A 17,765-nucleotide genomic window follows, 5' to 3' on the forward strand; every position below is an offset into this window, starting at 1 on the left:
AGAAAACTTGTCATACTAAGTCTAGAAAAAAATTCATCACGTTAGAAAGCAGGAGGTAGTAGATGAAGCATCAACTATAGAGGAAGGCCAGGGTTTAAATACTTCTCTCATCTATATTCTTATATACAAGACATTTTAAAAAGTAACATTCATCAAAGTGTTCTTCTGAGAATTATAGAAAATAAATATAAAGCACCTAGGATAACAACTAGCAGATGGTAATAGATATTAACAACTATTTCTATCATTAATTATTACAGAAGACTGAAATTTTTGAAGAGGGGAATCTATGATTCATTTATTGTTTCTTTTCTAAAAGCATGTTTTGAGATAGGAATCCTTTGCAGGAATTTTGTTAAAAGAAAACTCACAGCAAAAACCTCTAAAAGAATGAGAAAAGCAGCAGAGGTGAAATGGAGAAGATTCAGGTGTTTTCAAGCAAAGCTGTGCCACAGGGGTGGCCCTAAGTGCAAAGATTTTTATCTTTTTTATATTTATTTTATATTTTATATTTATTTATATGTATGAATATAAATACTTATATATTATTATTATTTATTATAATATAAATATCACTTATTCATTATATATTTATATTCATATTTTAATATAAATATTTATGAAATATATATTTATATATAAATATAAATATTTATGTTTACTTATATCCAAATACATCTGAGGAAGATTTACCCCCAATAGCCTAAGGGCAGTCTTCCAGTGTGGGGTGTGAGCCATTAGCAGCAGAATCTAGGCCACAGGACTTGAACAGGGAAACAGAAGTGACTGCTACAGTGACTCAACAAATTAGTCTCTGAATACATATCTCCTTAATTAAATATGATTATATTATAGCAGATTATATTTGCTATACCTCCATCTCTTTTGAGTGAGTGTGTGATGGTATTTTTAGTATTTTATAGAAGTTAGCATATGGTTATGTACAAAATACATGTTAAATACTTAGAAATTGATTGATTTACTTAATTCACAGATATGTAACATTTCTTATTTTTGCTATCTACGTGCATGTTTCAATCCAATAGGCCAGAACCTGTTTTGTGGACAAAGGATGGCGGAGAATTACCAGATCCTGACCGAATGGTTGTGAGTGGTAGGGAGCTAAACATTCTTTTCCTGAACAAAACGGATAATGGTACATATCGATGTGAAGCCACAAACACGATTGGCCAAAGCAGCGCAGAGTATGTTCTCATTGTGCATGGTGAGTACCTTTTTGAAAACATTATATGGGAAAGGATGCATAACTTGAAAAACTGTTTAAATATATCAAAATTTTAAGCACAGTAAACAAAATTGCACAGTTTCTTTTTATTTCAGAAGGACATCTCATAAGTATCTCCAAGATTTAATATTAATATATTCCCAGTCAGATTGATAAAATTATAACATACATAAGTTTTTTTGTGAAAAGCTTTCTCAATTATAAATATACTTCTTATATATTGGTTCGTAAACTATATTAATGATCGTCTTTATTTCATTTTTAATTATTTATTTGTTTATTTTTGAAGGCAGAGTCTTGCTCTGTTGCCCAGGCTGGAGTGCAGTGGCGTGATCTCAGCTCACTGCAACCTCCACCTCCTGGGTTCAAGCGATTCTCACGCTTCACCTTCCAAGTAGCTGGGATTACAGGTGTGCACCACTATATTTTTAGTAGAGATGGGCTTTTGCCATGTTCACCAGACTTTTCTTGAACTCCTGGCTTCAACCTATCAGCCTGCCTCGGCTTCCCAAAGTGCTGGAATTACAGGTGTGAGCCATCACACCTGGTCGATTGTCTTTAAATTCTATAAATAAATGCTTTCATTTATAATCCAGAATCAGGAAAATTACATATCCTTTAAGCTAATTTTTGTTATATTATCATAAACATATATTTTATAACTTCTGTAATTTGGTTTCACAAAGAATGACAGTGTGTCATTGAAATGCAGCAAAAATAGAAGTGTACAATATTAACAATAACTGCATGAATTTCATGTGAACAGTAATTTAAAGTTCTTACAGACTTTTCTTGACTATACTTATCGCACAATTTGAGTACATACAACAAAATCGCAAAAAGAAATACCAGTCCCCATGAGTGAATACAATTTGTGTTTTTTCCAACTTTCAAATGACACAATGGGTTTTTCATAAGGTAGCTTCTTTTAGATATTGGTAGATGGAGATGAATTTTTATGAGATTGATGAATATTGCAATAAATAAATTAGTCAAGTTTCTTTACTGCAGTACTTCTCAGACTTTATTGTATATGTCAGGGTGCATTGTGAATCTCCACTAGGAAGAGCCATTAGCCAATGTAAGATTTCCATCATATTTCACCAAGGAAACTTTCCTGGGATTAGTATTATATTCAACATAATATTACAGTATACTAAATGAGTATTGTATATAACACAGCACTGTCACAAATCCTGGATCTTAGAAACGATGGACAAAATATGTTTATTTGACATCTTTCCGTCGAATCCATTTATGGAATACTGAAAGAAGTATGTGTTTGTTCCATACCTTTCCAAAAAGAATTTTGGGGGTCTAGTCTATTTCTTTGTAAAGAGATTAATTTTAGGGAAAAAATAATTAAATGCGTATTATTTTTCATAGATGTTCATTTTGTTCATTTTGCCAAAGTTGGAAAAAATTGATATTTTCAGTCAATATACAGTTTTCCTATTTTCAAATTGTATTATCGTATAAGATCTCTCAGTACTTAATACCACTCTGCTATGGTAAGCAACGAGAGGCTCACAGTGAATAGGCTATTCGTGTAAAACATCCAGAAAATAGTGGAACTAACAGTTTAATTTCTAGCACTTCATGAATTGTACAAAGTTCAACTTTGGAAAAATTAGCCTAATCCAATTAGACTGGTAAATTGGATTTAAATGTGGTAATCCCTGTAGACAAACCCTGCTGGTCTTTCTGCCAGAGAGAATGTTACAACCACTGGGTGTATCAGGAAAGTAAGTCAGATCCTTAGAGCAGGATCCAAGAGTAGATTTCAGTTGATGCTCCCTGGATGTTTAGATCATGCAGTCATATAGGGAAAGTGTAGTCTATATGATTCACCTTAATTTTCCAAGTACTTCTCTCACCTAACAGTTTCTGAGAACCTGGGGACGTGTTGTAGACCATGTCACATTGTGTCAAAATCTATATGACATAAAATATTGAGAATTAGAAGAGAAGTGACAGAAAAAATAATATACCAAAATGAAAAGTATATCATTTTTTTAAAGTAGTTCAAGTCAGGAAAATTCATATATCTTCTCAGTGTTTGCAAGCTAGCCAACAGCATGATTTCCTAAACAGCCAAGCTACCTTCAGGTAGTTGGCAGTTGACATATTTCTAATAAATACTTCCCTAAGCACTTTGTGAGAAGTCATTTTTGGCTTTGCTTTTTGAACTACAATTCATCAAAAGCACCCCATAGATTAATGCTATTCATGCTGCTAGATAAATGCTGTGAAGTTCAACAGTGGTTTACCTAGGATTATTGACACAAGTAATGAGAGGCTCAATGAAACAGTGAAACCATATTATGCTGTGTTTAAAAGGGGCACCAGTTGGGTTCATTGCAAAATAAAGGTTTTTTCCCCTTTGCACACTGGGTATAATGTTTCATTAGTCACTAGTTGTATAAATATAAAAAGCTACTCTCTTCGGTTAATGGTTTGGCTGTTTCAAAACCATACTAAATGATGAAATCTGAGTGGCATTTCGATCTATAATGAATACTGTATGCATTTTGGAATGGAGCGATAAGTGATCATTTGTGAGAACTTTACCCTTTTATCTTTTATACCAAGGTTGATTTTACATTAGTGGTGATAATTGAATACAGCTCCAGTACAGAGGGTTTTTCATGAGCTGCGACCTGTGTCTTTGACTCCACCACAATTGCCTAGATGCTATTGATTCTTAACTTGATGGAGGTCTGAGCACTTTCCTGTGAAATCATCTACTATCTGGATGCCATCATAATAGTTAGATTTTATTGTTTGGGTGTCAATGGAAGTGCATGATTTAAACGCTACCACATTTAATTGTTAAAACCACTGACATTTTGTGTTAGAGACACTGGTGATTCCCCCACTCCCTCCTAATTACACCTTTAAAAGTTTCAGCATTAGGACCACATGTAGTAATTTAAAACTGCCAGTCTAAAATTTATCCTCAATGAAAGGCCTAACCAGAGTCACCACACTAATACCTGTAAGATTAAACATCATGCTTATGAAACATTTGCACTGTGGAGGTTCCATTAAGAAAGAAAGTAGCACATTTTATAAACAAGCTTGGCAATGGAAAAATTTATCTGTTAAATTAGCCACCAAAATTATACTAATTAATTCCTCTAAGCACGGTAGTTTCGATTTGCTTCTTTATAAAAATATTGAAGTATATCTCTTGTGATTATTGTTGTCATACTATTTATTTATTTACAATGGATGATTATATGCATAGTTTTAATGGCTTTGAATATCTTGACCCATTGCTATTCTTAACATTTGAAGAACTAGGATCGAGAGAAAAATGAATTCACTCACTCAATAGATATTTAGTACTTATCTACCTGGTGCAAAGGAGCAAATGTAAATAACAAACACGAAGATTATAGTTTAATGTGGAAGATAAGCTAAGCATTTAGGTAATTGTAACACAAAATAGAAGAGTTATAGGGAGCTATAGGAAGATGGTCATACAATGTGGTAGATGTTCACAATCTGTGTAGTTCCAACCGTATGGAATGTTTAAAACTAGTAACATATCACCATTATTTATACATATTATAAATATAATTATAATAAATATTTAAAGTAATAGAAATATTATGATAAATATTATTATAAATTAATAAATTCATTTGTAATACGACATACATTGTAAATAGAATTACTCAGCAAAGTGCCAGCTATACAGATATATGATAAATTAGACCATTCTTCTTATTGTATTTCTAGTAGTCTTATTATACCAAGGGCAATCAAACTCCAAGGCTCTGGTAAGAAACTTGCCCATGAGTTGCATACAGTTATTGCTCATAATCTTCCCTGAAAGCTACCCAGAACATAAATTAGGTTAATGCTATTGAAAAATGAGAAAATTCTAAATTTTCATATGAGATAGAAAATGTCTTAAAACTCAACAATATAACAAATTGACCATGTACAAAGCAAGACATAAGTTATAGTCACCCTTGTTCTCTGATGCAACATTAAGTTCAGAGAATATAGGCTGAGTATCTCATCTTCAAGCAGAAACTAGCCGGATCTGCATCCATTCGCTGTAGAGAACACAGCAGATGATACCATTTTATCATGCAAGGAATGGATATAGGGAATGACCAATGGTACTATACTAATTCTATTTTGTGATTGGAAGCAATGCATGTTCTTCTATTTATCATCAATTGATTAAAAATACACTCATAAAAGTGTCAGAAATGTACAGCACCGGGGAAGCTTTGAGAAAGAACATCTATGGAAAGTGAGAAACGTGAATTACCACATACTCCAAACCCTAAACTTCTTCCCTCTTAACTTTCCCAATGTCTCTTTTACCTCTCTTTAAACTCATCAGAGAAATTAATAACCACTCCTCAAAATACAAATGGGAAATGGACAGAGATGCTGCAACTCTTTAATGTCACCTCCATGCTCAAAACCGTCCCGAGAATCTGGGAAGAAGTACAGTAATACCAGCAGAAAAATTAGTAACTAATTTCTCCTTCTACCAATAGCTATACTATCAATAGCAGGTTCAGATTGTAGACAAGGATAGCAAGGATAATGATTAGAGCTTTGGAGGAGAAATCATGTTATCTCACAGTTATAGCAGAGTTGAGATGCACTATTCAAAAAATTTTTTGTAATATTCCCCCTTCCTTTCCAAATTTACTTTTCCTTTTACCATAGTAACCCTACATGAGTGTTAGAATTATTTTACCACTGTGCTAACTTATTCCCTTACTTCATTATTTTCTCCTTGTACAAATAAGTTTTATAACAATTCATCACTCCTTTATTATCTTAACTCTTGCTATCATTTAGAATGAAATTGCCCACTATGCACCTTTCCACAGATTTTGTTTTCTTTACATGTATGTATTTTGCGTTTCTAGCAAATTTTATCTTTACAACCATGTAAGATAAGTTAAATCTCTATAATTAGTATTATGATACTATATAGTAAATTTGAATCAAGATTTGCTTATATTTCTGTCCTGCTAATCAGTTTATCACAATTTCTGATAATCTTGGTCTCTCTAAAATATCACTTGACTGTTACGGTTTGTTTTGTTTGTTTGTTTGTTTATTAAACAGTGATGGAAATAAGATACTGCTTTTTATGTTTCCAGGATAATTTACTTCAGAAGTAGGATATATAGAGAATAAGATACATCATATTTTATTGTTAGTTGGTAGGATTCATTATTTTAAAAAGAGTGTTCTGGAGTTTTAGAATTTTAATAGAGAATATTACTGCTAGAGATCTCTATGTGCTTTGGTCTACTAAAAGGTATTAAGCTATTAAATGTGCCTTTCTAGTTCCTAAGAATCAATAAGATTGCTACTTTCATTTCACTCAGCTTTTATTGTTAATAATAAATGTCAAAAAACACTCAAAGACAGAAAATTGTACACATAGATATTACAGACTGCTGCATCAAGCCAAACTTCCAAGCTTTGTTGCTCATGTAGACATATATCATTTTCGTGCACTGTAGGTAAACCCAGGTTCCCTCTTCTATCCTGGATAGTGAGTCTCCATTTCAGTTAACTTGCTTACTATAGGAGAGGAAAAATTGAATCATGGATGGTATCTTTTCTTTCACTTTAACAGACATTTCCAAACCATCTATCATCTTTTTCAAATATGTACCAGATGTGCAAAACATAAATTCAGTTCCTTTAGAGTTATCAGTACTTGACCCTAAATTTAGCAAAATAATATATATGTCAGGGAATGCAGTAATCATTAAGCAACAGATTAGGAACATCATAAAGTAATACCTTAAATTTGCTTTTAAAATTTTCTTGCCATAGAACTAAGCAAATATGATTATAATAATACATCCCTTATCTTACAGAGATATATCTGTCATGTATTCATGTCATGATTATCAACGATCTGAGAACTTTCCTCACAATACAATGAAAAAGGTCCTTCTGTGCTTCATAGTAAAAGTGTAGCTGGGCTAGAAGGTTGCCAGCCCCTGCAACGTGCATTTACTGTTAAATTATCCAGCAACAAAACATCTAGAAGTATTGAGAGGCTGCATGATTTTTTTAGGCAAGGTGATCTTTACGACACACTGAGAACTAGGAGAGCTCATATGGGTGGGTGGGGAAGGAAGAAAAGAAGCCTGGATTACGGACAGATGTGAAGCCTAGCAAACATTAAAAAGGGATTCAAGTAAAATCTGTTCTTTCACATGGAAACAGAACTACCAGTTGGTAAGTTAATTCTGTGTACTCATAATGAGCATTTTTCCTTTGGAGCATTTTTCTTAGAAGCATAGATGGAAAATATACAGTGGAGGGAAAAAAGGATGGGAAAGACATCCATACAGAGCAACAAACGGTGTGCTAATGGAAGAGCCCTATGGTTGCTGCTCTCATCTCTGGTTGAGAGTTTCCAGGCAGTAGCTAGTTGGATGATTCTTAAAACAGTATCTTCTTTAATCGCTGAGATAAAACGCTGTCATTTCTGGACATGAATAAGCAGGGAGAGCTCTGATGCCTGTAGGAAAGGTGTACCTCTGACTGGATGAATATGCTGTGGAACTCTGCAGAAAGAAATGGAATGGCATAAAATGGTAGAGACAGGAGCCCTATTTTCCTTACAAAACATTTTAAAAGGTGTATGTGTGTGGGCACACTCAACACAGAGTTAAGGCTTAATTAAATGTCTCTGTTTTAAGATGAGCATAAAGTAGATACATTAAGGTTTCTGCTTTTAGAGTAAAAATTCTGTTGAGAGATACCATTCTGAAATAAATATTTCTGTGTGCTACATGGATCACAGACTGAAATGCACAAAGGAAAAAAACCCTCATTCTTGCCTTCTATCACTAAAAAAATTCATCATTAAAAAATATTTTCTCACCTTATTTACATGTAATCTTTTCTCTCAGTTGCAGTATAAAATAAGGTAAAGAGAAGGATCGAATCTGTGACACTCAGTCCTTCTATATTTGTTTATGTGGAAATAAGACCAGGCTGTAGCTTTACCAAAATGTACAGAGCTCTTCTACCCGAGTATATGTGTGTTAATTGGCTCATTTGTTAGAGATTTCAAGCAATATGCAGTGGCCCATGGGAGGAAATTTTGGCATTAGTTTTCAGAAACAATGGCATTCCTAAATAGAAGATATAGATTTTTACATAAAACCTGCATTGTAGCTTCTTACAGTATAGTTTTCACAAATATTGTAACAACATATGTACTCGTCTATAATCTAAAAATTTTCCTTGATTCTATCCTACCCTTCTCTCCAATTCATCACGAAATTCCATCAACGTTGCTTCCAAATCACGTTCCCAATGTGGCCACTTCTCTCCATCATCCTCTCTGGCTTAGACTACTAAAGTATTGCCTAATAGGCTCCCTGCCTCCACACTCCCACACCTTCGATCTCTGTCTCACACAGCTTCAACATGTAAACGTTTTAAATGCATATCTCTTCATGTCGTTTCCCCATTTAAACTTATACAAAGGCATTTCATCATGCTTAGTATAAAACCCAAACCCTCATTGTCCTGCTTTTCCAAGCCCTGCATTTGATGGCTGCTGCCTATATCGGTGGCATCTCTCATCACTCTTCACACACCCACTTCTGTCTCTCTGGTCCTCTTTCAACTCCTCTAAGTTGTCAAGGTCATTTTCTTTTTAGACATTTTGCCTCTGCCTGGAATGCTTGTCCAAGATGCACAAGGAATGCTGCCAGAAATGCTGATCTTTGCAAGATTGATTTCTGATTCAGATCTCAGATTCAATGGTATTTCTCAATGAGGCCTTTTTTGTCCACTACCATCTAAATTGTCCCCCAGTCACATATCACTTCAATTAAATACTCTACAAGGCACATATTATTATGTGATAGTTTAGCTGTTTGTGTGTATACACATGCTTGCGTGTGTATATATACATATGCATATATATGTACACATATGTATGCATCTGTATATGTGAATACATTCTATGTCCTCACGCTAGACTATGACCTCCTTGGAAGCAAACATTTCATGCATCTTGTTTATTTCTATACCGCTAGCTCTTAGAACACTGCCTTCTAAATAGTAGGTGCTCAATAAATATTTATTTAATATTTAAATGTTTCTGTCTGTCCCTCCCTGTTTTCAAGAGAAGAAACTTTAGTGAAGCAATATGTGTGTGTGTGTATACATACACACATACACATGCATAACCATTTCTGCATATATCTACATATATATGAAAATATAGTTGCATGTGTGTATATCTATACACATATATACAGATATATGTGTGTGTGTATCTATGCACATATATATACAGATATATGTGTGTGTATCTATACACATATATATACAGATATGTGTGTGTGTATATATATACATATATATATACACACACATATATATACACACTCACACATACACACAAACAGCCTTGACTTCTGGACAAAATCAGGGAAATAACTGATATTCCTTGGTCACCAAAAGCATAACCTTTAGTTTTTATCCCATACTGAAAAAAAAAGATGTATTTACTTAGCAACCCATGTGAAATGTGCCTTACTTATAGAATTACGTAATTCAAAACATAAATAACTGTGCATAGATTAATTTTTCTAATACAAATCTTTGCAATTAAAGAGTTATGCAGTTGACTCCAAGCATGTGTTCTCATCGTTTTGAAAAGTTAAATGACTTTGCTAACTGAAATTTAACCTTTTATACGAGAGACCTTGCTGCTCATGAGAGCTCTGACCGTTAGGAATACAGGTGATAGGAACGGATATTAAAAGTGAAGCTCAGTTCTTCTTACCATTATTTAGTTTTATTCAGGGATTGTGTTCTAAGGATATGTCAAAGCGGACCTATTTATTAATATGCATGGGCAAAAAGTACCTGTAAATAGACATTCATGGTTTTCTTAAATTATAGGTTAGCAAGATGATAACAATTTTTGAAACATTATTACCTTCTCATTTAATATTTATTTAATTAACCTTTTGTATTGCTATATAGAATATTGCACTGGGATTCACTTTATTACTTTTAAAAACTGGTAGCTAACAAACATGTATGTCAAAATTAGAATTCACTAACATAAGTGCTGTGTGCATAGTACTCTCTTCACCCTCCAAAATGCAGCACAGTTCAGTTAATCCTCAAAAATGTTAGTTCAGGATTCTGGAATCTACTTTAATCTTTGATGGAATTTATATATTAAATAAGAATCAGTATCAAGATAAACCTGAAACATATTCCAGGTAAGTTACATGGTGATAAATCTATAGAGTAACATAAAAATATAACCTAATATGGGTTAAGCAACTATTTTACAGAATAAAAGATTAAAATGGAAAACAAAAGTCATACAAGACATCTTAAAACAGTTTTTAATCATAAGCATGTTATACTTAAATATGGATGGCTTACTGGGAAGAGTGATTTTTGTATTCTGAAATGTTCACTGACATTAATATTTTAAAAATAACATTAATATTAATATATTTTTTCTAGTATACATTAGATTATTTTGCAGTTGAGATAATTACAGAATAGGAGGCAAAAAATGTATTTACTTCATTGCATTTTGAAACTGAACCAACACCTTTATGGACTCTCATATGTCCTGAAGTCATGTGCAAACATTTTTACGTGTATAATTTTTTGAGTGAAAGTGTTTTGCTTTTAGAAGATCAACTCTGATCCATCACTGGTTAAAAACTTGGTCCAAAAGGATTTATATAAATGAACAGGTGGAAAGTCTTCAATTTTTAGATGAGGAAGCATAGATGCATAGAGGTTAAATGACATTCAAAATGGCTCTCAGCTACTTTATCACAGAGCCTACATGAAAAATCAAAATATTTGGATTTCTCAGTCAGTATTTTTCTACTATATCACCGTTCTCCTTGTGTTTATTCATAGTTGATTTATGCTTTTCTTTTAATGGATGACAGTAATATTCTATTACATTTTCACAGAATTTAATGTATTGGACCAAATCATGTGATTTACTTTTACGTAGAGTATTTTAGGCAAAGAGTAGGAAAAGACTCACAATATTGAAGTAGGCGGAGTTAAACAATATAGGATAATCCACTGCAAATGCATTTTTTCATACGTTAAATTTCACTTTACTTTTGTCAGTTTGAAATGTAAAAAAGTACTATAAAAGAAAAAATGCATACATTTTTTCAAATAATGCATTGATTTTATTCATAAACTTTTCTTGTAATTACATAGAACTGACAGTTACCGCCTACAGTTTAAAATTGCAGTACTTTTCATTTTTTAAGAACAGCTTTTTTTTCTTGTATAAGGATTCCATTTAGTATGAGAAACCAGTGGAAGCTATCCAGAAGGATGAAAAAGGATTTATTCAAATATGTTTTTTAAAAGGGTTCCTTTTTATGAAGTTACTATATGACTGTTGAGGAAGAGGCATGTACTGGTGAGTTGGGACCTTCTCAAGCTGGTGGTTATCATTTAAGTAAGAGCCTTGGTGCTGTTATCCACTTTTACGCTGTGATCCGAATAGGCTGCTGCATGTAACTGAGCATAATGGGAGCAGATAAATGTTCTTTTTTGCACAGGCAAAAGCAAATAAAGTAAACTTTCCTCTTACCATTGTTTCCAATGTCAGTCAGTGCAATTAGTAGTAAGGAAAAATGCCCTATTATTTTTTAAGATAGGGAAATGTGAATATCTTTCACCAAAAAAGACACATCTTACCATAATAATTCTAATGATATACCTCAAGTTCTAACACTTCTACATCTCCACTAATAACTCTTAGTTTTTATTTTCTTTATCATCCTGGGATCACCCCTGGGGGAGGGCATTAGTGACATAAAGCAGAAAGAAAGTAAACATATGGATTCCAGACTAAATGGTAACCATTTTTTCTCCCTATTGAACACTAGTCCTTGGAGAGAAACAAGCAGCTTGGGCTTCTGAGACTCTTTAGACTTAATTTGGTTTCGAAAATCCATTCTGAATGCCATTTTTAAAAAGAGAAACTGCCAGAAAACAAAACAGGTTGACAAGTTAGAAATTATTGTACACTGCATTTGTAGAGAACAGAACATGCCTTTAACCTGAAAAGCTCGTTATTGGAAAAAAGGTGCCGTACCACTCTTCAGGTTATCGTATACGCGCTTGTTGAAAGTGATTTCATTTTGACAAGGTTATACAGGATCTGTTGTGCTCTAATAAGCTCCAATAACAAAATGTGGTGGCATTTTTTAAAAAAATCCTTCATTAGAATATAAAGAAAAGGACACTTTTCTATTGTTTTTAATTGGATGATATGATTTAGAGCTCTAACACTTTTAAAAACACTGAAAATCTGCATTTAGAATATAGAATTCTTCTGTATGCTGCATTTTTATTTTTTTAATACTCATTTAGACTGGAAGACTCTTAACAGGAATTACAAAAAGTCACCTCACCCATGGTAAAAGGGAGAGCAACTTTTTTCAGGGATTAACCATGTATAAGCTTCTGTTGCTGATTCATATTTTTAAGAATGATACTATTCTATTCCCTATCTACTGGGATCATTATCACCAGGAGTGACATTATTGATAAAGCACCTGTCATCTCCAGCGCTGTGGTACATCCCTGTAGTCCGAGCTACTCAGGATGCTGAGGCAGAAAGATCATCTGAGTCTAGGAGTTCAGAACTGTAGTGCTGTAGTTCAGAACTGTAGTTCAGAACATGGCCATGCCTGTGGATAGCCACTGCATTCCAGCCTGGGCAACACAACAAGACCCCATCTCTTAAAAGAGACAAACAAAAACGGCCTACCACATTGAAAGCATAGAGCGAGGCACCCTGATGAAGCCCAAAAGTGTACCATGAAGTTCATTTTCTCTATTATCTTACTCTCGTTTGTTCATGAAAAAAAAAAAATGCAAGCAATATATGTTAAGTATCAAATGAATGTTACAGCTTCTCAATTTCCAACCCCAGATTTTATGAAGAACTTTGAGTTACAGTGTACTGCGTACTATATTATTAAAAAGAGCTAAAATAGTAGAGTTTACAAATTGATTATGTAAACTAGAGCAAATTTGAAAATGTTGTTATAACATTGCACATGTTTAATTTGTGTTTTCTACTGAGGGACAGAAATGGATATGGAGCTAGTGGGATACACATGACTCTGGGTCTTCCCATAGCAGCATGTCATGAATGAAAGCATTATTGGTCATGGGGGTATGGGTGGGACAAAGTAAAGGAAGCAGTAGATAAACTCAAAAAGTACAATGGTTGGTGAAAGGAAATTAGGTGGGACTTAGTCAAGGAAGTCTTCACAAAGCAGGTAGGAATCAGGCTGAGACATGAGAGAAGCATTTTGCTAGGTATCAAGAAAGGGTGGCTATTCTGAGATGAAAAGCTAATGAAGGATTGGCTCAGAGTATATTTGTCTAAGACAAAGTGATATTTTAAAAGATAACATGTTAATTTATAAGGCTAAGCCTACAGTTTATTGGGAGAGGTAAACACACAAATATAAACATGTATATGGGTGTCTGCAAAATGCCTAAAAGCTCAGAGAAGGAAGATATTACTCTTTGCAGAACTGGGCCATGCTTTCCATATGAGATCTTATTTGAACCCGGATTTAAAGGATGGACATGAAAGAGAAAACAAATGTGAAACGGGGTGTGCCTCTGAGAACCCACAGCACAAAGAACAGAAAGAGCTATGTCTAGCTCTGTCATGGGGGAAAGCACTTGTGTCAGAGGCAGATGTCTTCTTGTGTGCTAGGCTTAAGCTTCTTTCTCTACATTAACTCAGCACTTGAAGCATTAAGAAAACAAGCCAGACATGTATCCTATGAGAAACTCTAACCCCTGTTGTACCAGGAAACCTTAACGTTATGGCTGTCTCAGCACAACGGTGGGCACAGTTTTGGAGTTCCTATCAGTCACGCAGGTTGAGCAGAAGAGATGATGGACTGATGAATTTATCATATTAACGTTTAGCCATGGTCCTGTAAACAGATTTTCGTTTCCTGATTTGGGAATTGTGTTGCTTTAGCTGCAATTATACTTCTGCATGTGACTAAGTTCTTATAGAAGTACTCAGATTATTTACAATGCATTTATTGGCCCCCCAACATTCACTCACATGAATAACTTTTGCAGCCTAGTTAGACTTTGTCTGCCCAAATATGAAATTGTTCTATTGACTAGATTTAGGGTTTCTGTTTGTTATTGAAATACTCCCAAATTTCATGTTTTACATGAAAACAGTACTTTATATATGTTATAAGTGAAATGAAAAGTATAATTTATTATAAATCAAACTTTATGTGTAGGCAAAATTATAAGAAGATATTTTCATATCTTGGAATCTTTACTTTTCTCAGTTTCCTGTCAATAAAAAGGCTCACATTTCCTTTTAAATAAAAGTTCTTTATACATACACACACACACACAGATAGAGGTCCAGGATTTATGTAAAATGTGTACATATATAAAACGTATGTATAAAGATATATTTAAAGTTTAGATAATGAACGCTGGATCTGTATGAATTCATTTCATATCCTATCTAAAACCATCAATTTATTTTAGCAAGTATTACTTATTTTAGTATACAGTGATATATGGTATTTAGCATGTGGTGAGAATAAATTGGCTAAATAAATTTAAAACACATAATTATGATTTCATAATTTCAGAGAAATTATCATTACACATTCCTATTTATTGTGATTAAAACTTTTAACAGCCTGAAAACTATTGTTAGATTAGATAGCAAACCAATTTCATATTAATGAGAGTATTTTAAATTCTGATTTTGATGAATCATTGAAATTTATCTTGTTTGGATTTAAATTGTGTCTAAATAATTTATGTATAATTACTAATTTCTCTGATCAGCTCTAGACAAAATTTAGTTACTTTCACTTAGTTCATTTTTCAAATGCCTTTTCTATTAGCTACATATTTTATCAGTTGCTGACTCTTCACTCTTTATACCGTAACATCTAAAAATACAAACTACAAATATATAATACGACACAATTAATTTCTTTTGTAAATTCGAAGTGCTGAACCTATCATTTATAACTACATTTTTATTTCAGGAAAATGCATTTATAGTTGGTTAAATTAATATGCTCTCCAAAGAAAACAAAAAAAAAATGAGCTCATATTTTGCAATGTTGAAATCAGAGGTGAAATATACAAATTGAGCTGTGTATTGGATGGTTATCATTTCTAAATTCCAATATTCATAAATTATGCATCACATGCCATAAATTTGACCATGTTTTATTTATAGTTGTCTTGGTGTCTATGTTCAAATATCGTTTGATTAATCATAGGATGTTAATATATAAGGCATATATTAAGATATACTGACACTGCCATGTCATATTAAGCAAATTACTTAAAATATTAGTATAACTGCGGATTATCTTGTCCTATAGAAATAATTAACAAGTTAATGCTGAACCAGTATTTAGTATTTTTATGATGTATGTGTGCATGTGTATAAATTCTCTTTGTATGAATTAGTATATTTTCAGTATTGGGGAATATTTTAGGTGGTATCATCTTACAAGGGATAAAATGGGCTGCAGTTTCCACCCTGTACCGTATTTAATGGAGTTTTCTTTTCATTAACAGTGTAAGAGGTTTAAAAATGTGCAGAATTCTAGGCAGAGCTCTTCGCTTGAAGAACGGATTGTCTAGTGGGACACTGATAGCACGAAAAGCAGAGCAGGTAGAAAGTTCAGGTAGAAGACAGACGCTTCATGCATCTGTCCTGGTCTTTCAGAGAGTTTCAGCTCATTCAATTGATCTTACATTATTCAATTTTATTCAATTATTCCAATTAATATTCTGGTGCTGAATATTTAGCTTATTTTAACTTTTACTATTTCACGATATAGCTGAAATAATGGGGTGGTCTTTAACAAATAACGAAAGAACAGAATAAAACCCTCAAAATTATTAGAAAAACAAAAATGTTTTAAAACACATAGAACAAAATGAAGCTAGTAGTAGTTAAAAACATGTAAAGTAACAGGCATAGGTTTCTTCACGACAAGTCATTTTTTAAACCTGACTGTCATTTTGGCACTTTCCACCAAATTACTTTCAGTCAATTTGGTTTTAGCTACATATGAAGTCGGAGAGGAGGATAAAAGAGGATGCTGAAGAGATAAAAAAGAACCAGGCTGTGTGTAAATAATAATTTGTAATGTTGTCTATTTGTATATTTCAAAAGATTCTAAGGATGTTGGTTTGAAGTGGATTAACAATTATTAAAACTACTTATCTTTTTAAGTTAAATTTGAGTATTAACCTATGGAAAAATGTGAGCTTACTGCATTTTTACACTTGCAAGAAATAAAGATATGGTTTGCTTTATACAAGAATGCTCATAGTACTTGAAAATATATAGACTGTCTTTAAAAAATTCAGGATTTATTACTACCTATATTTTTTGACGTGGAATAAGCGAGGCAAGGTTGGGGGGGACTCCAAATAGTACTATAATAACAACAACAATAATTATTATTGCCTAAACTAAAACCAAAATGAAATCCCATTATTTGTATTCTTTCTCTTAATAATTCAATGACGGGGCTGATTTTGAAAGACTACTTTTCTTATTAGAATAAGATCCAATACAATCATATTCGAACTGACTATGTGATAGGAAATAAACCAATGTGTTATAATCTGTGATAAATTTGGAAATAACAGTTCATTTACATGGAGTTTTAAATGACTAATAGTATTGTTTGTTCTTAAATTTGCTATCCTTGGAAGATATTGGCCTTTGCAGTTATTAAATGCATATATTTTGAGATCCTAATAAGCAAATAATTTTGCTAAGAAAGATTGTATTATTTTCTATTTCAGATATGTATAAAAGTTAAAATTACACAGTTTTTTACATGTAGAAAATGTATTCATTTACCTCCTGTCCGCCTAAACTGTTTAAGAACTCTTACCTTGAAATAAGGAGTTATTATAACAATTAGTAAACAAGAAGCATCTTTGTCCATATACATCATCTTTCTTCATTTATAATGTCATTAAAGTCAGTTCTACTTTATGATAATGATAAATCGCACTCCAGGCTTTACCCATTGTCCCTAGTGATTAATGCAGCACCACTGAGTTTTCAGAAGGTTGTTTTCTTAATTTGACTGGCCAGGAAGCATTTTCCCTGTCGAAAAACATGTATAAACATCAATATTCAAGATAAGAGAATGATCTCATGCTGTTTTCCGGTGTATCCAGTGTAGAAAATTCAGCGGGTAGAGTCTACAGAGTGAGGAGGGCTATTTATCAGCAGTCAAGTACTAGAAAATGTTTGGTGTGACTCAAAGACTTTAACTGAGAGAATGACAGGAAACTTTTTAATACAAAATAATCTGTCAAACACTCGGAATATATGGGAGCTATGTGACAAACATGTGAAATCAAACCTCAGCACAGTAATTATTGGTAATTTGGAAACTGTTTCTAATTTCCTCAC

General features: G+C 33.0%; 1 protein-coding gene across 4 annotated transcripts in view; it reads left to right on the forward strand.

Annotated features, from left to right (window-relative positions):
* CADM2 (cell adhesion molecule 2) overlaps positions 1 to 17,765 on the forward strand; it is a 1,085,741-nt gene that overhangs the window by 984,214 nt on the left and 83,762 nt on the right. For all 4 annotated transcript variants that reach the window (XM_007986176.3, XM_038002402.2, XM_038002403.2 and 1 more), the window contains one exon: positions 1,047 to 1,225. In XM_007986176.3, the coding sequence (XP_007984367.1) occupies positions 1,047 to 1,225 (179 nt within the window). The remainder of the gene's footprint in view (positions 1 to 1,046; positions 1,226 to 17,765) is intronic.

This window comes from Chlorocebus sabaeus, chromosome 22 (genome assembly GCF_047675955.1).
Source record: "Chlorocebus sabaeus isolate Y175 chromosome 22, mChlSab1.0.hap1, whole genome shotgun sequence".
In the NCBI taxonomy this organism is placed as follows: domain Eukaryota; kingdom Metazoa; phylum Chordata; class Mammalia; order Primates; family Cercopithecidae; genus Chlorocebus; species Chlorocebus sabaeus.